The following is a 22131-nucleotide window of genomic DNA, read 5'->3' on the forward strand; positions in this document are numbered from 1 at the left end:
GAATATTACAGTGACTGAGACACTACAACAGCACAGGTAACAGTAGCACAATGCTCAGTACACAATACAGCTGGGATGTGGGGAAGCAGAGGAGGTGTCCGTGTACTACCAGGGGCAGGGCCGTACATAGGGCACACATTAGTACAATACAGGGGACAAAGAACATTACAGTGACTGAGACAATACAACAGCACAGGTAACAGCAGCACAATGCTCAGTAGTACACAATACAGCTGGGATGTAGGGGAGCAGAGGAGGTGTCCGTGGACCACCAGGGGCAGCGCTGTACATAGGGCACACATTAGTACAATACAGGGCACACAGAACATTACAGTGACTGAGACACTACAACAGCACAGGTAACAGCAGCACAATGCTCAGTACACAATACAGCTAGGATGTAGGGAAGCAGAGGAGGTGTCTGTGTACTACCAGGGGCAGCGCTGTACATAGGGCACACATTAGTACAATACAGGGGACACAGAACATTACAGTGACTGAGACACTACAACAGCACAGGTAACAGCAGAACAATGCTCAGTACACAATACAGCTGGGATGTAGGGAAGCAGAGGAGGTGTCCGTGTACTACCAGGGGCAGCACCGTACATAGGGCACACATTCGTAGAGTATTCTGTAGGGCACAGATTTTCAGAGTCGGTCCTCATTACCCCACACAGTGCATGTTTTGCAGCTCTCCTCACAGAATCACAAGTGAAATAATTAGCTCCACCTGTGGATCTTTTAAAATGTGTCAGTGAGTAATGGGTGCAATGATTAATGAGTGCACCTGTGTACCTGCCGGATGACCTGGAAAATGTGAATTGTATGGGGTCCCGAGGACCGAGTTTGAGAACCCCTGTTGTAGGGGAATGAGAGGGGTTAGGCAGAAGTGGTGTAGCGGGAGAGGAAGATAAGTCCGGCTGCAGAGTTGAGGACAGACTAGAGGAGGTAAGCTGGCAGGGTGGGAGGCCAGTGTGGAGACTGTGACAGTAGTCCGTCCGTGAGATGACCAGTGAGTGCATAGTAAGTTTAGTCACCCTCTAGGAGGACATGCCTGAGGCGAGCAATGTTGCGTAGCTGGAACTGATAGGATTTAGCCAGGGATTGGATGTGGGGGGAAAAGGAAAGGAGGAAGTCAAGACTTAAGCTGGGTGCACATATATACAACCCTGTTTTCTTGCGACCGTTCGACCGACCAAAGACACGTCGGACCGTCCACAAACACCAGCCGATATGCGCGTACACACCTGTACAATTTTACTTGCGACGTACGATGTACTCCCGTCCAAACAGTCACAAGAAAAAGATTGTACCACCGTACACACTCTCTCGATTTGTGCTATTGACACAATATATATAAACAAAATTATCATAATGGGCTGGGTTAAGGGCATACCGAAACAAAGAGGCGTGACCACAGAACCTAAACAAAAGTCGGGGTACGCAGCCGGCAGGGTGACTATGGACAGATACCGCAAACTGACTGTAGACGATTTCCGCCGTCTTTATTGCAGTTTGCATATCTGTCCATAGTCACCCTGCCGGCTGACTGTCGAGTGCTTTCCCCCGTCTTGGGGTGCATGTATTATTATTTCTTTACATTAACATGGGGAGATGTGAACGCTTCTTGTGCTGTAGGAGAGATCATGCAGCTACAGAACGCCCACATGGGCGTTCCAGCTTTGGCAGTATAATCACAAGAACGGCCAGCATATCCATCGACCGTGCGTACACACTGCAATTTTGTTCCGATATGGTCTCGTCCTGTCGGATGAAAATTAAACAGCAATGAACCTTCGACCAACCGAGTATGGACGGACAAGACCGTTTATCGATCGTACGGGACAGCATACACACCTATACAATCGAACGGCCGTCCCAGAACGGAAGAACGGCCCGACGATTGTATTTATGTGTACCCAGCTTTACACCCAGGCAACAGAGTTGGGGAACAGGAGAGATAATGGTGTTGTGGACAGTGATGGAGACATTGGAGGGGGGGGGGGGGGGGTTCCATACCTCTGGAATTCTCTACCTATCAGACTCTCCATCTCCATAAACCCTCTGTTTATGGCACATCTATCCCTTCTGGGTCACTCCTGTCTGTCCCTTCTTTTTGGGACGTTACCGTGTCCTGCCCAGGGCCAGCAGTTTCCCGTAGCGTGGGGTGGCAGTTAGGAGCCTCCCCCTATCACCCGTGAACATACATTGTGTGCATGGGCACAGCATCTATTCCTTCTTTTATAATTTGTTTGTTGCTTAGGTGCTGTGGAACCCTTGTGGCGCCATATAATAATAACATAACACAGCACATAGGCCCTTATTCTGATCGGTGCGTACTTTCCCGAATTCTTTCGGATGGCGTTTTTTAGCCGTCTGCGCATGCGTGGAGAACGCGACGCGCATGTGCCACGCATGGTCTCCGTACATGTTCTCACTAATCCCGTACAGAACTGTGCACCGCATACATTCGGCCAATAGGGGTGTGTTATGGGCGTCATGCGGAATGACACAGGGGCGTAGTTTCAAAGTGGGCTAAACTGGGCGGAAACATGGGCGGACACGGGGGAGTACACATATTTTGGTAGGCTTGCATTCGGACAGCACGCCGAATGCACGCGAACAAAAAGGGAAGAAATGTGCGGTGTCCAAAAGGCTACTCTTGCTTTGCGGACACCACTCGGTCATGCGCTAGGCAATCGGAACGCCTAATCAGGACGGACGCACCTCAACCAATGTCACCTGAACCCAATACAATCACATACTTTACCCATTACTTGTTAATTACACGCTTCTCACTGCTACAATTGGAAGCATTGCAGCTTAAAGGGAACATTACATGCTGCACTTGTCACACACTTTAACACTGCAAATAATGCACACAACTTAATAATATTAATACTAATACACATGCCACTTCTGCATGTCTAAATTAATACAGACATTTGTGGGGCCAAAATAACATTTATTAAACAAACTTAGGCAAAAAATGAAAATACATAACAAAACAATTGGTACCATACCAGGACCAAATAAAATAAGAAAGAATAAATAGCCACAGCAGCATCATTGGGAACACATCAGGTGGCTTCACAACAAAAGTACAGCACCAACACTTCAAGTACAGCACACTGAAACAGGGCAACAGAGGAACCAAACATGACATTTGAACCGCGGGCAAAAGTGGTGACCCTGGGCACGGATTTGGACACAGGATGCTGACACACACAGCTCAATGGAAGATTTGGGAAGACATAACGGTGGAGATTAATGGGGACACAAGTTCATTTGCGAGCACGTTTGCCCCTGGCAGGCTCCTTGCCACGTGCAGCAGCTCTTTGGCCTCGTCCACGGCCAGAGTCCGATGGTGGCTCATGTGGAGCACGTGCTGGGGAGGGGGGGGATGTTCTTCCCCCTCTGGCAGCAGGGAGTGATGAGGTTGGTAATGCACCCGAAGCGGGTGACATTAGGGCCCTATTGCTGGTAACTAGCTCCACCATAAGTTCATTATGGCGGAGGAGGAGGTCATTTTGCCGCAGGGCTTGATCAGCCAGCACCTGCAGGCTACCAGCAATAGCTTGTTGGCTGCCAGCCATAGCTTGCTGGCTGGCATTCATAGCCTGCAGACTCTCAGCAATACTCTGCTGGCTGGTGGTCAAACCCTGCAGCACCTCCTCGGCCCTACGCACCCGCTCGAATGCCGACTCTCCCTGCTGCACAATACTATCCAGCACACGGCCCCACATGGACAATTCAGCCGCGGACAATCCCACCGGCTGCTGCTGCACGGGCCTGCTACTGGGGCCAGGTGGCACAGACTCCACAACCTCCTCAAGAGAATTTTGACCAAGCGGTGGCGATGCTGTTGAACAAGAAAATTGAAATTACCACACATTCCATGCAAAATGTTAAACATCTACTTATGGCCTGGCAAATAATTACCTTCTAGAGTAGAAGCCATCACTTCCGCTGGGGACTCGCTGTCTATAGTGCTCACCCCCCGGACCTCCTCCGCTGCTATACAGCACTGGGCCATCTCTTCCAGGGGGGTGAGCTGCAGCTTGCCAGGCATGGGGCCAGCCCCAGAGGTCTGGCTGTGTTGCCACCGCTCGGTCAATTTCTTCTTGAGGTTGCCTTTGAAGTCGTGCCACCTGCAATCAAAGTGTACATATTAATACATGTAACTCCTCATGTTTGCTGTAGCACCCATTGCAATCTGAAACATAATACATGTGCCTACTGACACCAAACTTACATTATATTCTTTTTTCAAACCAATCCTTAGAAGATACAAAAACAGTCACCCTCCAATAACTATCAATTCAATGTCATGGCCTACATGTCTGTGCGTCCAAGCAACGTGAACACCCATTGCCCAACTAGATCTAATATTGAATGTAAACATTACTGGACTTGTACTACTCTAATGTAACACACATGTACTTGCCTCTTCTTAACATGCTCTGCCTGTCAAACTTGTGGAGCCACTGCATTAATCTCCGCCGTTATCTCCTCCCAGATCTTCTATCTCCTTGTGTGTGTCAACTTCACCGCTGGACACTCAATTAAATCACGTGCCCGGGTCACCAGGATGTCAAGCTCCCGCGGTTCATATGCCATGTTTCGTGTTGTGGGTTCCCGTGTTGCCCCACTGCGGCCACGGGCACGGGCACTGCCACTGCCACGGCCACGGCCACCGGTTGCTGTACCTGAAGTGCTGGGCTGGCTACTCTGTTGGGAAGCCACCTGCTGTGTTCCCAATGATTCTGCCGAGGATGGCTCAGCTGCTGATTGGCCTGCTGTTGATGGGCCAGCTCGGTCCTCTGGGTTGAGGGGTACATAGGTGGTGTTGGCCTCCATGCGGGCCAACAGATTCTGCACCACCTGCTCTTCCTCTAAGTCTGAGCCTGCCATGTTTGCAACAAGTGTTTGCCTTTCTAGGACCACTTTAAATACTATTTCTGTAATTGGCGTTAATCAGCTGCAAGCTGCGTTCCGTACGGCCGCGTCCCGTACGCCAGCGTCAACCGTGCGGCGCATACGGGCCGCCCCTTGGTGTGGAAAAATATTCCCAAAAAACCTGGCAAACTCAGTAAGTCTGATTTATTTGCTAAATGCAGATTCCAACACCAATGACCAAATACAACTGAGGTCAGACATGACATGTATATTTGAATGTACTTCTGTACTGTGCACTTGTTTGCTATGTAGTACAACTGACACTCAGTGGCGTAACTACAGGGGATGCAAGGGGTGCGGTTGCTATGGGGCCCGGCCGCTCCAGGGGCCCGCGTGCCCAGCAAGCAACCCCCTGCACCAAGTTTGTCTCATCTGCAGCGTGCTGCCTGCGAGCGGCCGACTATGGCACCGGCGGCAGTGACAGACAGGGCCCCCGGCCAGCAGCAGCTCGGCGCATACGATATACACAACCCCCCCACACCCGCCCAGCAGCAGCGTGCTTCTAGGACTCGGAGCACCAAAGTGCCGGCGGCAGTGACAGGGCCCCCGCCCGGCAGCAGCGCGGTGCATACTGAACAATCTGACAGGAGAGTGGACACAACCCGCCCGCACCCACCCACCCAGCAGCAGCGCGCTGCCTGCTAGGAGCACCATAGTGCCGGCAGCAGAGCAAACCACCCAGCCACCAGCATTGTGAGCCTGGAGATGGCCGCAGCACCCAGCATGCGGTAAGCTTACCTGAATGTGATGGTATTCAATGGCACAAAGGGTGACGGTGGGGGGAATTGGGGTATATATGTATTGAGTCATTATATGGATTGATTGATGTGGGAATCAGTGTATGTATGGACGTATATGCAGTATGTACTGTTTTTATGTATGTATGTATGCATGTGGGAGGCACTGTATGCATGTATGTGGAAGGTAGTGGATGTATGAGGAAGGCTATGTATGTATGTAATGTATGTGTGAGGAAAGCAGTGTTTATATGTGGAAGGCAGTGTACGTATGTATGTATTTATGTGGAAGGCAGTGTATGTATTTATGTATGGTATGTACAGTATGTATGAGGTAGGCAGTGTATGTACAGTATGTGTGAGGAAGGCAGTGTTTATATGTGGAAGGCAGTGTATGTATGTATGTATGTATGTATGTATGTATGTATGTATGTATGTGGGAGGCACTGTATGGATGTATGTGGAAGGAAGTGGATGTATAAATAAGGCTATGTATGTATGTATGTAGTGTATGTGTGAGGAAGGCAGTGTTTATATGTGGAAGTCAGTGTACCTATGTATGTATTTATGTGGAAGGCAGTGTATGTATGTGTGAGGAAGGTAGTGGATGTATAAATAAGGCTATGTATGTATGTACGTACAGTATGCATGAGGTAGGCAGTGTTTATATGTGGAAGGCAGTGTATGTATGTATGTAGAAGACAGTGTATGTATGTACAGTATGTATGAGGTAGGCAGTGTATGTACAGTATGTGTGAGGAAGGCAGTGTTTATATGTGGAAGGCAGTGTACCTATGTATGTGTGTATGTATGTATGTATGTATGTATGTATGTATGTATGTAGAAGGCAGTGTGTGTATGTATGTATGTATGTATGTATGTGGAAGGCAGTGTATGTATGTGGAAGGCAGTGTACCTATGTATGTGTGTATGTATGTAGAAGGCAGTGTATGTATGTATGTATGTATGTATGTATGTATGTATGTATGTGGAAGGCACTGTGTGTATGTATGTATGTATGTATGTATGTATGTATGTATGAGGTAGACAGTGTATGTATGTGTGAGGAAGGCAGTGTTTATATGTGGAAGGCAGTGTACGTATGTATTTATGTGGAAGACAGTGTATGTATGTATGTGTGAGGCAGTGTATGTATGTGGAAGGCAGTGTGTGTATGTATGTATGTATGTATGTATGTATGTATGTGGAAGGTAATGTATGGATACCTACGCTATTAGGATGCTGGCGGTCAAAAGACTGATCTTGGCACCCCGAATCTGAGAATCATGACAGGGGTTTCGTAGCACCCTTCCCCTCTTCCTCTACCCTCCTAACCCTCCTTTACATCAGACTAACCCTTCCGCTCCCCACTAGTGCATAAACCTAACCCCCCTTTGAAGTACCTAAACCCGCAACCTAACACTAACCTTCCCCTGCAGCCTAAGTCGCCCCACTAGTGGCTAAACCTATCCCCCCTTTTCCCAGCCTCCCGCTCCCCACATACTTACCATTTGGGATGCCGTCTGACAGCATTCCAGCGCCGGTCTTTCTGAAGTCCTGATGCCAACATCGGTATACTGAATTTTGTTATCAGGACCGCCAGGATGCTGACTGTATGTATGTATGTGGCAGTATGTGTGTGTGTGTGTATATGTACATAGATCTATCTATCTATGTATGACCTGTATATATAAGAGCAGCAGTGTATGGATGTATATATGAGATGAGATTCAATGAAATACAAAAGAGAGAATGCGTGAGAAATAAAGATAGAAATGCAAAGATGAGAGCTGAGATAAATACATAGTCCTACCCCTCTGCAACAGATGGAAGCACAGTGACCAGCACTGTCCTGGTGACCCCATCACCCACACTGCCCTCGCCAGCCAGCACCCGGGACACACGGAGTTTCAATAAAGGATAACTATTAAAAAAAAATCTTCATGCTGACTTTATTGGGTACCTGAGTTGGGGGGCGGGGGGGCCCTTAAGAAAATTTGCTATGGGGCCCACAAAGTTCTAGTTACGCCTCTGCTGACACTACCCATTCCATATGTCAATCCAGTCCACCACTTAGCCACAAGTAATCAGTGCTAGCATCCAAATCACATGTGAAAGGTCTCCAAATTCAGCCTGGATGCTAGCTACTTTTCATTCCACCTCTCTAGTATGGCCCAGTAGAAGGTAAGTGTACACATGGCAGCATGGGCAAATTTTTGGAAAAGGTCTGGCACTATTTGCTATGTTTCTGTTGCATAGCTTTCATTATAAAATACCTGTTTACTACCTTGTTGAGTTAGGTGTTAGTGTCTAGTGATGCACACTATTTCACCTGTTGCTTATACCCATGTTTGGTGAATGTTATAGATTATATATAATGTGTTTACATCTTAGTTTAGACTGTGTGTTTAGGATGGGGGTGCGATGCAATGGGTTAGCCGTATGTTCGGGCGCATACACGCTGTTAGTGTAAAAATGAACAATAAAGTTAATACCAAATATCACTCTAACCAACCAATGACAGCACATGATAGTTTGATTAGTGCCACTCCTAAAATGGCTTCCTACCAGCGTGCAGAACCCTTCTCCACTGCGGAGCTACTGGCGCTGGTAGGAGTGATGGAGAGGAGACTGGGGCAGGCAGGCCCCTTCATTACAAATAGGGACAAGCGCCGGGCATATGTTGCGGCCCGGCGCCGCATATTCGCCCGCACTCATGTGCGGAGGACCATCGCCCAACTGGAGAGGCGATGGTCCGACCTGCGGAGGCGGGAGCCGGAGCGTCTGCAGGCTCTGAGGCGGCGTCTGCAACGCTGTAAGTATTTTGGGCAAATACATATAATTGACAGAGGCCAGGATTCGGTCTGGTTCACAATTTTTAAAATGGAGAGTAACAAACAGGCAGCCAATCAGCTCCTACCTGGCCTTTTACAACTACAGTCTGTGACATGACAGGAAGGATCTGATTGGCTGCGTGTTTATCACTCTACATTGTATCACTTTTGAAGGCTAGTGCATCTAGGCCATTGAGTGTTTGCATTTTAACATTATTTAATATTAATATTACATGAGGTCAATTGGGTGTTTATGACATAGAAAAGCCATATACTATATGTGTGATATATAACACATATATAATGTGGTTATGAGATGTACTTGTTAGAGTAATTTAAATGGGAAATGACACTCACCCATTTTGTTTGTTTAACCCACAGCGCGGGAGAGAGCCAGACAGGCCCGTCAGGAGGCCCAGGAGGTGGGCAGTGCGGAGGCCAGACAGGAGGTGGGCAATGAGGAGGACTCCCAGGAGGTGCCCATTGAGGAGGCCAGACAGGTAGTGGCCATTGAGGAGTCACAGGCCCACAGCTACGTGACAGAGGAGGACACGGAGGAGGCACAGGAGGTCGGCCAGGAGGTCGAAGTGGAGGAGGAGGAGGTGCCCCTACCCCTGGACGATGTGCCACCACCTCAAAATGATGAGGATGAGGACCTGGTGGAGCTGCCTGGCAGGGGTAAGTAGACATAATGCTTCATTACTGAGTTAGGTACAGGTTGTTATGTCGCACAGCTGATTCAATTTTCCTATAATATAGTAAAGAGTAGTCCCAAAAAATGGAAAACAACAGACACACTTTGGTCTTATAGGCCCATGCTGCAAACGTGCAATCTGGATGCTCATGTAGGTGATGAGTGTTAATTTATGGATGCTCTTTGTCTATACAAAGCAACAAAAACACTTCTATGGAATATGGGCAGGCCTGATTTATACTGGAGTCCCATGTGGGCAGTTTGCATGGGCCCCCCTCTAGCCAGTGTGCCCGTGTTGTTGTCATGTATTTTTGTAAGGTATTATGTATGATGGATTGAGCTTAGAAATTGTTAGTTGTATGGAAGCGGATTCGTTCTGCCCTTTCACCTATGTGTCAAATGTGACAAGGAATCATGAAGTAATGGGCAGAGGAAGTAGCCGAGCATTTTCCTGTGGTATCTATTGTATCTATTCTATCTATCATGCAGTTTAGCTATTAAGCAGTAACATGCAGGTATATATGTATGGGTCAATGTGGCATGTTGTAGTGGGTGTATGTTTTGAGTTGAGTGAGGAGTCTTTGGCCAGGACAAGTGTGAGTGATCCTCAAGTGTGGTTGTGTTTTTGATATATAGATTGTGAAATGTATATGTCACACAAGTGTGTGGGTGTGGTGGCAGCATCATGATCATATATTTGATGACATAACATACAAGAGTGGATAAGGTTTTTTTGGTATGTATGATTTCGCATGGTGTAGGTCATGGGTCTTCAACCTTTGGCCCTCCAGATGTTGTGAAACTACATGTTCCAACATGCATTGCCACATTTTTTCCTATAAGAGCATGCCAAAAAACCTCAGGGCATGCTGGGACATGTAGTTCCACAACATCTGGAGGGCCACAGGTTGAAGACCTGTGGTGTAGGTACTTAGGATTGACTGTACAAGGTGTACGTGAGTAGCATAAATAATGTTGTACCCCCTTTCTCATGCACACAGATTATCAGGAGCCACCCCAGGGAGTCAGAGGGGCTCTCATGAGCTTACGAGAGGACCTGAGGCGGATGACGGCTCATGTGGAGGACCTCTGTGTCCTGCTGTTGGACGAGTGATGGCGGTCCATTTTTTGTATTTGTTAAAATAAAATTTTGCACTTGTTTAAGAAGTTGTCTGTGTGTTATTTTAGTCTTTAACATTCAAAGTATAAAAAGCATTTAACACACAAACATGTGCATGTTTAGATATGTACACAGCAAAAGGGTAGATAACATTTTTATCCCCATAGGGAATGTTAGGGTTAATGTATAGTGCTTGTAAGTGTTTAAGGATCAATTAGCTAAATAACAGATGACCAGGAGCAACAATCTGTTCTCAAAGTGGTTTGCTAATTGCATAAGTGTGTCATGTGATCTATGTGGGAACTCTGATAACAGTAGTCTTGTTGTATGCGGAAGTACACCGCATCTGTGCGTAGTGGCCAGTTCGCGTCCGTTCTGACGCGGGAAGGCCGTGCATACGCGGACAGACCGTGTAGAATCGGAGTGTTTCCCCCGCACACGCATGGTTTATATGTCGTCCATACACACGCCCTGTTCTTACAGAGTGAGTCCGTCCGAATGCGGAGGACATGTGGGCGTTTCTACGGACGATGGCCGCACGCTGCCGCACAGCGATGCGTGCGGCCCGCAACGAAAGAATTCGGGAATATCCGCACCGATCAGAATAAGGGCCATAAAGTGGCCATGCAGTCTGAGCTGTATTATCTGGGCACATGGGGTGGTGACAGCCCCAGGCCCAAATTGCTGCATTCCTGCCTGCCTGCCAATTAGAGGTGATCCTGGGTGTGATACCCACAGCCGCCAGCAGAGGGAGCCCCGCGCTGCTGGCAGGAGAACGCTATGTATATCACGTGACTGACGTGACGTCACTGGCCACAAACTGACTCCTCTCTCTGGTCATGGCGCGGCCGCGGCTTCTCTCTTTCTTGCTCCGGCCGTGGCTCCGGCGTCGCCTCCTCAGCGCCACCTGCTATCCCCTGGCCGAGCACCGGGGGCTGCTCCGGCTCCGCGGCCGACAGGTGCCCACCTTTCTACAGGGTCTGATGTCGAACGACGCCGAGCGGCTGAGTGAAGGCGCCGTGTACGCGCACCTGATCAACGTGCAGGGGCGGAGCCTATTTGACGTCCTTATGTACAGGTAAGCGTGAAGGCAGCCATCTTTTCTACTGGCAAAGTGCCTTCATCTGACCTGTAGCAGGCTGCAAGGTTGTAAGACAATGTGCTTCTTTTCTCCAGTCCCCCAACAGGTCATGTTTTCTGGATATCTTTAACCATGCACAGTTTAGTTGAATTGTTTTTTGTTGGGTCCCATCTGCTTACACAATGAAAACATGACTTGTTTGGGGTACTTGAGGATTGGAGATGAGGTCACCCTCTAACCCAGTGGTTCTCAACCTCGGTTCTCAAGGACCCCCAACAGTGCACATTTTGCAGGTCTCCTCACAAAATGACAAGTGAAATTAGCTCCACCTGTCGGGTGACCTGGAAACGTGCACTGTTGGGGGTCATGCGGACTGAGGTTGAGAACCACTGCTCTAACCATACAGAAGACGGGGAACTAAAAGCCCCAGCATGTCTTCCCTGTACCCTGCAGCCTAACCCTAATCCCTCCCTTGTAAGTGTCTAAACCTTACCTTCCCCCTCACGCAGCTTAACCCTAATGCCCCCCATCTATAGGATTAATTAGCTACATCACTAAAGATTCACCAGTCCGAGTGACTCACGTGAGGAAGTGTAAGAGGCTGATCACACTTATCCATAGGCAATAACCTGCTAAATGTAATTGGAGTAAAAAACAAATGATACCACTTAAATAATGCCCTGGTATGTGTGTGAGCGAGTTCTCCCCGCCGGCTCCAGCTCTGTATCTGTGCAGACATGGGCGGTTGGTAGAGGCTCAGATTAGTAACCCGGGTGTGTCGGGGAGATAAGCGTGTCATTCCTCCCTCTGTGTATAATAACCTCCAGTGCTGCAGACGTGCGTGCTTACCATGCGCCATGTGCAGTGCGGGAGAATCAGGGCCTATATTCGTTGTTTCATGTCTGTTGCATGATAGCATTGCGTTCATGTGTCAGGTGACATCGCCGTGTGTCTCCTATGTGCACCATGTGATACGAATCGCTGAAAGTTAATACAGAGTAATGTCTTTTATTTTCCAGGCTCCCGGTGGAACAGGACGACCAGTCTGACATTCTCCTGGAGTGCGACATGTCGGCGTTGGAGCCGATCCAGAAACATCTGCAGGTGTATAACTTTCGGAAGAAGGTGGAAGTGTCTCTGTGCCCCGAGCTGTCCGTCTGGGCTGTGATCCCAAAGCAGGAGGAGCAGGATACGCCTGGCGACAAATTGCCTCACCCAGCCGTACTGTGTACCCCAGACCCCAGGGTGCCCGCTATGGGTTGGAGAGTGGTGGCAGAGACTGGTGGGAATGTGGGGGACCTGCTGCCTGGAGCTCAGATGGGAAGCTTCAAGGAATATAGCAAGTATCGTTATGAAAATGGTATGTATATAGGATATATGGTGGGGTTATCGCACCGAATACAACGTTCCAAGAGTGATCTAATAAGAATACATTTATGTAAGGCTACGTATCGTCAGGGGCAATGGTGATTGGATCATCTCAGGTGTGAGGGTGTCAGTGCAGCTAGTGCAGAGGTGTGAGGTTGTCAGTCCGGCTAGTGCGGAGGGGTGAGGTTGTCAGTGCGGCTAGTGCGGAGGGGTGAGGTTGTCAGTGCGGCTAGTGCGGAGGGGTGAGGTTGTCAGTGCGGCTAGTGCGGAGGTGTGAGGTTGTCAGTGCGGCTAGTGCGGAGGTGTGAGGTTGTCAGTCCGGCTAGTGCGGAGGTGTGAGGTTGTCAGTCCGGCTAGTGCGGAGGGCTGAGGTTGTCAGTGCAGCTAGTGCAGAGGTGTGAGGTTGTCAGTGCAGCTAGTGCAGAGGTGTGAGGTTGTCAGTGCGGCTAGTGTCGGTGGTGTGAGGTTGTCAGTCCGGCTAGTGCGCAGGGGTGAGGTTGTCAGTCCGGCTAGTGCGCAGGGGTGAGGTTGTCAGTGCACAGGGGTGAGGTTGTCAGTGCGGCTAGTGCGGAGGTGTGAGGTTGTCAGTGCGGCTAGTGTGGAGGGGTGAGGTTGTCAGTCCGGCTAGTGCGCAGGGGTGAGGTTGTCAGTGCGGCTAGTGCGGAGGTGTGAGGTTGTCAGTGCAGCTAGTGCAGAGGTGTGAGGTTGTCAGTGCGGCTAGTGCGGAGGTGTGAGGTTGTCAGTCCGGCTAGTGTGGAGGTGTGAGGTTGTCAGTCCGGCTAGTGTGGAGGTGTGAGGTTGTCAGTCCGGCTAGTGCGCAGGGGTGAGGTTGTCAGTGCGCAGGGGTGAGGTTGTCAGTGCAGCTAGTGCAGAGGTGTGAGTTTGTGAGTGCGCAGGGGTGAGGTTGTCAGTGCGGCTAGTGCGGAGGTGTGAGGTTGTCAGTGCGGCTAGTGCGGAGGGGTGAGGTTGTCAGTGTGGCTAGTGTAGAGGTGTGAGGTTGTCAGTATGGCTAGTGCGGAGGGGTGAGGTTGTCAGTGCAGAGGGGTGAGGTTGTCAGTGAGTTTGTCAGTGCAGAGGTGTGAGGTTGTCAGTGCGGCTAGTGCAGAGGTGTGAGATTGTCAGTCCGGCTAGTGCGCAGGGGTGAGGTTGTCAGTCCGGCTAGTGCGCAGGGGTGAGGTTGTCAGTGCGGCTAGTGTGGAGGTGTGAGGTTGTCAGTGCGGCTAGTGTGGAGGTGTGAGGTTGTCAGTGCGGCTAGTGCGGAGAGGTGAGGTTGTCAGTGCAGCTAGTGCGGAGGTGTGAGGTTGTCAGTCCGGCTAGTGTGGAGGTGTGAGGTTGTCAGTCCGGCTAGTGTGGATGTGTGAGGTTGTCAGTGCAGCTAGTGCGGAGAGGTGAGGTTGTCAGTGCAGCTAGTGTGGAGGTGTGAGGTTGTCAGTCCGGCTAGTGCGCAGGTGTGAGGTTGTCAGTGTGGCTAGTGCTGAGGTGTGAGGTTGTCAGTCCGGCTAGTGTAGAGGTGTGAGGTTGTCAGTCCGGCTAGTGTAGAGGTGTGAGGTTGTCAGTGCAGAGGGGTGAGGTTGTCAGTGAGTTTGTCAGTGCAGAGGTGTGAGGTTGTCAGTGCGGCTAGTGCGGAGGGGTGAGGTTGTCAGTCCGGCTAGTGTGGAGGGGTGAGGTTGTCAGTCTGGCTAGTGCGGAGGGGTGAGGTTGTCAGTGTGGCTAGTGCGGAGGGGTGAGGTTGTCAGTCCGGCTAGTGTAGAGGTGTGAGGTTGTCAGTATGGCTAGTGCGGAGGGGTGAGGTTGTCAGTGCAGAGGGGTGAGGTTGTCAGTGCAGAGGTGTGAGGTTGTCAGTGCGGCTAGTGTAGAGGTGTGAGGTTGTCAGTCCGGCTAGTGTGGAGGTGTGAGGTTGTCAGTCCGGCTAGTGCGGAGGGGTGAGGTTGTCAGTGCTGCTAGTGCGGAGGTGTGAGGTTGTCAGTGCAGAGGTGTGAGGTTGTCAGTGCGGCTAGTGCAGAGGTGTGAGGTTGTCAGTGCGGCTAGTGCGGAGGTGTGAGGTTGTCAGTGCGGCTAGTGCGGAGGGGTGAGGTTGTCAGTCTGGCTAGTGCGGAGGGGTGAGGTTGTCAGTGCGGCTAGTGCGGAGGTGTGAGGTTGTCAGTGCGGCTAGTGCGGAGGTGTGAGGTTGTCAGTGCGGCTAGTGCGGAGGTGTGAGGTTGTCAGTGCGGCTAGTGCGGAGGTGTGAGGTTGTCAGTGTTGCTAGTGCGGAGGTGTGAGGTTGTCAGTGTTGCTAGTGCGGAGGTGTGAGGTTGTCAGTGCGGAGGTTGTCAGTGCAGAGGTGTGAGGTTGTCAGTGAGTTTGTCAGTGTGGCTAGTGCGGAGGTGTGAGGTTGTCAGTGCGGCTAGTGCGGAGGGGTGAGGTTGTCACACCTTGTGCGAATGGGTTGCACAATCGCTGAGAGCTGTATAGATAAGTGCGGCTCCCTCTATACATTAATAATCTTCGTAGGCGCAGTCAGCTGACACAGTTCTGTATTAATACATTTGTCTTTATAGGAATTCCAGAGGGAGTGAAGGACATTCCTCCCGGCGTGGCTTTGCCGCTGGAATCCAACTTGGTCTACATGAACGGAATCAGTTTCACCAAAGGCTGCTACCTTGGTCAGGAATTAACTGCTCGCACTCATCACACCGGCGTTATCCGCAAACGCCTTGTGCCTGTGCGCCTTTCATCTCCATTACCGGCCGAAGCCGAGGGGCTGGAGATTGTCGCTGCGTCAGGGAAATCTGCCGGCAAATACAGGGCCGGTGTGGAGGATACAGGACTCGCACTCCTCAGGTTGGCACATGTCGGTGAGGAACTCAGGATAAATACAGGCGACACGGACCCAGTCATCATTAAGGCCTCTGTGCCCACGTGGTGGCCGAAGTCTGGGGACAGTTCATAAATATACGTCACCTGTTGGGACTGACGTAACATTGCATTAAAGCGGCTGACCGCGGATTGTAAGAGTATTACGCTCCCTTATATTGCCAAAGGCTAAGCCCACTGCCTTGTCACTCATTGCTGCCAGCCTGAGCTGGCTTCCCATAGTTCTTCAATATAGCTCCATAGATTTACACCGAAGTACTATGGACTCCGCAATTGGAGACCCCCAGTCCCAGCGATATGGCTACTACAGGCAAGACAGGGTCACCCGCCTGTCACCCCCACTCTGTTTAGAAAAGGCTGCGGTGTCCACAACCAACTGGCATCGGGAAAGGGGGATCCCCATCTACATCGTGGGACGTGAGCATGTTATATTGGGGTGTTTAGGCACTGAGTGGCATCATTGAGCCGCTGATAGTGATAAGACAATTAATTGTGCAAAATAAGCTGCTTTGATTGTTATTGGAGAAGAGTAAAAGGAATTACAGTACAGAGATCCCCCTGGGAGGCTGCGTGCATTGTGAGATGCACAATACAATAATGGCTGCTCCCCTGGGGTACCACACCTGTGACTCCAAACGCATGCATACACCTGGAAGGCTCCGTGTTCCGTCCTGCTGATATTAATTGTTACATTTTCATAGAGTCTATATATTTTTTTTTCATTCTCTATTTGTTGTATTTAAGTGAATATATAAATAAATATTTCTGCTTTGTTTAAATATTGGATGAAAGGTAGACAAATAAAGTTGTCACGCCGCGTTGAAAATATCTACAATAAATATATATAAATATACAAGTGGGTGCATTCATATTCATTCGTATTCTTAGTAAATTTCCCCCTAAACATCGCTCCCTCTTGCGAATGCATTGGGCGGGGGGGGTAGCACAGGGTTGCCTACCCTCCTGGAATGTCCGGGAGGGTCCCGGAAATCAGGTCCCCCTCCCGGCCCCCCGGAAAGGACGGCAACCCTCCCGCATTGTCCTGCATCTCCAGTGGAGGGGAGGTCCGTGGGGGGTTCCGTGGGTCAAAGGACGTGATCGCGTCACTTAAACCCCGCTCCCCACAGTGCAATGCATTAAATACGATCGCTCTAGCCACGCCCCTAAATGCATCACATGTGTGGCTCCGCCCCTTTTCATCCCGGCTTTGGCCCCGCCCCCCCTGACATACTGAGCTGGCTGCTCTCTCCCGGAGAGAGCAGCCAGAAAGTTGGCAACCATGTGGTAGCAATGTCCCGCAGATGCGGTGGGGGCAATGGGGGAGTCCACCACAGCCAGTGATGGCTGAAGAGATGCCCTGCTTATGTGTCTCTTCAGTGCAGGTAGGGAGAGGGTGCAAGGAGGGTGCCAGGGACTGCTAAGATGCTAAAAGATCGCTGGCTACGCCCCTGAAAAAGACAAAAATGGAGGTTGCGATGCTAGGCCACACCCCTTTGACCAAGGCCATGCCCGCATGGCATGTAGCTCCACCCTCTTCTTGGGCCGGTTGCACCTTTGGCATAGCCAACTGTCCCCCATAGTGGATGAATAGAATAGGTGGCTGTCGGGCTCCTGGCAGTGGGATTCTGATGTCGGATAAATGACAGTCAGAATCCCGACTGTCGACAAGTTATACCATACCAGTCTATTCAGAGAGACAGAGGGGCATGGCCAGCCGCGTAATTAGTGCACACATGGTGCAATTTACTTTCTAATGAATCCCGATCAAATTGGGATGGAATCGCACAGCGCTGTGTACACATTCGATTTGGACTATATAGTCTCGCCTGCACAGTATATATTCATATTCGATTTCGATGCCGCGGGGCTGCACATCGGGATCAAATCAAAAATTGAATGCGTTCGATTTCTATTAACTTAATTATACTTTATCAAACCGTGTGTACGCCCTATTACACAGCGATGGCCGTGCATCCGTAGCAACGGAAAACAGGGCGTGGCCTGAGGTAGCTACTATGTGAGACCACGCCCCTTCTCCATTTGTCACGCCCATTTTGGGGGGTGTCCCGATCCTCCTACTAATGTTGGGATGTATGTCTTTGGCGCAGCAGGTTCCGATTTTAAAGACAGGCACCATCTAGTTGTCACGCAAAGCACTTGAAATCCCCCCATAGAGGTAAGGAGCAGGATGTGCGGTGAATGGTGACTATATAGTGGCATATATAGGCTGCACAGTGGCAGTGTGGGTATAAGATGGGTGAGGGCGGGGGGACTGGGCGGGTCGAGGGCGGGGGACTGGGCGGGGTCACTCAGGGGCCACCACTACTGGTGCTTTTCCCGCCGCCGGTCAGTGTTGTTTACCATTCCAACTCCCTCATGACCATGTCCCCGCCCAGCTGCCCCCGTATTGGTCAGCGGTGAGAAGCGGCGGCAACGGGCCGTCACGCGGTGGGAAGGAATCTGGTCACGTGGGTGGTCAGCAACTGACTGCGACTGGGGGCGTTGACCCCTCTCTCGCGCCGGCGCTCGCGCTCTGCCTCCCCCTCCTGTAACTGGCCGGGAGCCTGGAGAGGGGCGGGGACCCGTGTGCGAGGTGGGCGTGTCAGAGGCTCGTCCGCTCACCTGGCTGGTCGCTGCCTGGCAGCACTACTACTGTACAGAGAGAGTACACCGTCATCTGCCATGGTGGTCAGTGCGGCGGGGTCCCCGGGAGCGGCGGCGGAGCGTGCGGTGAGAGGAGGCGATGTGTCCTGTTAGTGTGTGTGTGTGTATATATGTATATATATCTAATATATATAGATATATATATAGTGTGTGTGTATATATATATATATATATATCTACCCACCCCATGTGAGCATCTGCTCCACCTGCGTGACGTGAATGCAAGCATCTGACCCCCCCCCGTGTAACGGGCATGCGAGCATCTGCCCACCTGCATGATGGGCACGCAAACATCTGCCCCCCTACGTGACGTGCACGTCATCTGCACCCCCTACGTGACGTGCACGTCATCTGCACCCCCTACGTGATTTGCTGTAGGGTTACCGGCGGCCCTGTATGTGGCACATTGCTGTACGGATACCGGCGGCCCTGTATGTGGCACACTGCTGTACGGATACCGGCGGCCCTGTATGTGGCACACTGCTGTACGGATACCGGCGGCCCTGTATGTGGCACATTGCTGTACGGATACCGGCGGCCCTGTATGTGGCACACTGCTGTACGGATACCGGCGGCCCTGTATGTGGCACATTGCTGTACGGATACCGGCGGCCCTGTATGTGGCACATTGCTGTAGGGTTACCGGCGGCCCTGTATGTGGCACATTGCTGTACGGATACCGGCGGCCCCGTGTGTGGCACGTTGCTGTACGGATACCGGCGGCCCCGTGTGTGGCACGTTGCTGTACGGATACCGGCGGCCCCGTGTGTGGCACGTTGCTGTACGGATACCGGCGGCCCCGTGTGTGGCACGTTGCTGTACGGATACCGGCGGCCCCGTGTGTGGCACGTTGCTGTAGGGATACCGGCGGCCCCGCGTGTGGCACGTTGCTGTAGGGATACCGGCGGCCCCGTGTGTGGCACGTTGCTGTACGTATACCGGCGGCCCCGTGTGTGGCACGTTGCTGTAGGGATACCGGAGGACCTGTGTCTGTTTGTGTGGACGTTGTCACAGTGTCCTCCATGTGTTTACAGCAACTGAAGCATGTCAATTGCTTGGTGACTGTGTTTCTGTTGTCCCCAGGACAGACAGCGATATAATGGGGACAGTCTAGTGACAAGTGTCACATGCTCTTACCTGTGAGGACAATGTAGGGGCTCATTTAAGATAGATTGCATACACAATGGCCGGAATCTTACTGCCCAGGATCGCACTGTAATATGTGATCCTGATGTATGTCTTTGTAGGTGCAGGGCATCCCTGAGATGTGGGGGGGGGGGTTAGTGTGTCTGTGCGGTTAGCACTGACCCTGCTGACTGCATTGCCCTGCCCGTGGGCTACAATGGGCTACCGCCATCTCAGAATTATTTTAATGTCATCTCGCTGCAAACTTGTGGAAATTCAGACGCTGTGACCATTTGGCAACATCAGACCGACCCACTTTGTTTTTGCCTGATCTCATTCTGGGTGACGTATTTGTACAAATGTTAACGTACGAAGGCAGTTATGAGCGATAAAGGGTTAATGGGGCTGTTGGCCTACAGCTGGGATTGTCCCTTTAATTCCTGCATATGTGGTAGAGTTTCAGGAGCCTGCGCTCCGTGGCCCCCCAGAGGCTCTCCTGAGAATAGCAGCAGCCCCAGTATTATTTACAGTGTAACGCAACGCGAGACTGCAACTCCCATCCTGCCTGCAGCTCGCACTGCACAGTGACATCAGACCCCTGGACATGGCTGAGCCAGGCTGCAGAGGAGCGACGGCACAGTAAGCCACCCCGTGCAGTCTGCTGCTGGTGGGGACAGTGCATGTAGTGACAGGGGGTGGGGGGGGGGGTGTCTGTGTGTGATCCCTGGGAGGAGGGAAATGCCTGCACTGCAAGCCCAGGAATGCTGTGTCTGTGTGCAGGCCCACGTATATAGGCGCTCTGCCTGGTGTGCGTGCCGGGAGCTGGAGTTCCCAGACTTTCCTTACTGGCCCAGGGCCGGATGAGTTGGGAGTAGAGAGCGGAACTTTGCACCTTGGTAGAACCGTGTGGCACTGCTAGTGGGCAGGTATACAGAGAGATGAGGTTTGGGAGGGGTGTGTCCAAACAGGATGCAGTAACCAGGTCTACATGGTCTTTGGGTCGACACATGCATTAAGTTGACATAAAGAGTCGACATGCGTTTTTCATGTTTTTTTTTTTTTTTTCTTCGGAAAAAGGGTTTTTTAGACTTAACTATCCAAGTAGGATAGTAGAATCATAACGGCGCCGGACGCCGTTTACAGCGGACATAATTCTCCTGAATGCGCTCGCTGCGCCGTAGGGTTGCCAGCTATTTTGAGGGAATTCAGGCCTGCGAATGGTGCGCGATCGGGTGCCGGCGTTTAAACGTGTTGGAATGCACCCGAAGGGCACCTTGCACCCTTCACAAATATTAGGATTGACCCCATAGTGGGCAAATATTATAGTGCTCTGAGTGTAGTGAGCGAATGAGTTGACATAGAAACAAAAACAAAACATGAGACTCATCTCATCCATTTCCATGTCGACCTAATAACCATGTCGACCTAATAACCATGTCGACTTATTTCTTGTGACGACTTAGTGGCTGTCGACCCATACCCATCCTGCCCAGCATGTGTGGGCTACATACCGAAGCAGCCAGTATTTACCCTGCATACAAACAATCAATGCATTGCAATCCCCTCCTCTCCTGCAGTCGGCGCGGCTCCGTCGGACACGGGGTTACTGGCTGTTTTTCCTTTTGCTCGTGTCTCAGAATCGGCCCCCGAGCCCGGTCTGACCCTGTGCTGTTTACAAAATATTGATGCTGGCAGTGGGTGTGTCCCGGGTCCAACGCTTGCAACGGTGTGGAATCGCTTAGCAACAGTTTCTATATGCAGAGCAGTCAGGTGTCGCGAGCAGTGCTGTGTCCTCAGGTCGTTTTGTATGTGCATGTCAGCGAGTAGACTGTCCTCTCCACTACAGTCAGTGCACGGTACAGCTTATTCCTTCCGGTGTATATTATGGCATGGCCCCGGGATGCTTCAGGCGGCTGACACGTGGATAACGTGACCCGGCAGCTGTGTGACATATATATTTATGTAATGATGTGGTGCGGTCCCCGGTCAGTACGTGTGCAGTTAACTGATTACCTCGGTTGATCGGAGAGGTCTGTATTGGGGGGCTGTGTGTGACGGGAGATATTTATATGTAGCAGGAGAAAATGTTGTAAAAAACTTAGGGGGTTATTCTGATTCACTCGGAAAGGCACAATCACTCTCTGATGGACAAAACCATGCGCACTGCAGGTGGGGCTGATGTAACATGTAAATCAGAATAACCCCCTTTGTGCGAAGTGTTGATACAACTCCCAGCAGTCCCCTCCTCATGCATCGCAGCGTCGCTGATAACCCTGCAACCAATCTCTTTGCAGTGGCATACTGCTGTTATCGTGAGCGCAAATACCTGCCGTGACTGATAATTGGACAGGAAGCACAAAGGTTTTTACCTCGCTGATCCCAGCTCCCTATTGAATCCCTCCCCCCTTGGAACACATTTAGATGATATTTTAAATGATGTGGCCGCACCCCATTGGATCATAGCTTTAAAATTGTTCACATCGTCCTATCACGCGCTGTCATGAGCTACATATATAGTGTTTCCCCGCTACGCTGTTTTTTTAAAGGGAAAAATGTGCCTTGCCCCTCTGGCAGTTCCCCACTAAAACAGCCTAGCCTAGTCCCTTTTGGCGCGGCCCGGGCACGCCCCTTTTGTGATGTTGGTGGCCTGGCACCGCCCAAAACAGTGACATCATCGGGCCCAGTCCGCCCCC

At 50.9% G+C, this 22131-nt stretch overlaps 2 protein-coding genes across 3 annotated transcripts in view; both read left to right on the forward strand.

Annotated features, from left to right (window-relative positions):
- Positions 1 to 11119: 11119 nt before the first annotated feature.
- IBA57 (iron-sulfur cluster assembly factor IBA57) lies at positions 11120 to 16505 on the forward strand. Its single transcript, XM_083186664.1, has 3 exons — positions 11120 to 11425; positions 12448 to 12788; positions 15334 to 16505. Exons 1-3 carry the CDS (start codon positions 11187 to 11189, stop codon positions 15723 to 15725), a joined length of 972 nt encoding a protein of 323 aa, XP_083042790.1. The 5' UTR covers positions 11120 to 11186; the 3' UTR covers positions 15726 to 16505.
- Positions 16506 to 18182: 1677 nt separating this feature from the next.
- Positions 18183 to 22131, forward strand: part of LOC146079937 (uncharacterized) — a 20536-nt gene continuing 16587 nt past the window's right edge. Inside the window, exon 1 of one of the 2 annotated variants that reach the window (XM_083186667.1) lies at positions 18183 to 18379. In XM_083186667.1, the coding sequence (XP_083042793.1) occupies positions 18332 to 18379 (48 nt within the window). In that variant the 5' untranslated portion in view covers positions 18183 to 18331. Of the gene's footprint in view, positions 18380 to 19659; positions 20078 to 22131 lie in introns of those variants that run through there. The other variant, XM_083186665.1, reaches the window with a different exon arrangement.

This window comes from Crinia signifera, chromosome 5 (assembly GCF_055691185.1).
Source record: "Crinia signifera chromosome 5, ASM5569118v1, whole genome shotgun sequence".
NCBI classification, from domain to species: domain Eukaryota; kingdom Metazoa; phylum Chordata; class Amphibia; order Anura; family Myobatrachidae; genus Crinia; species Crinia signifera.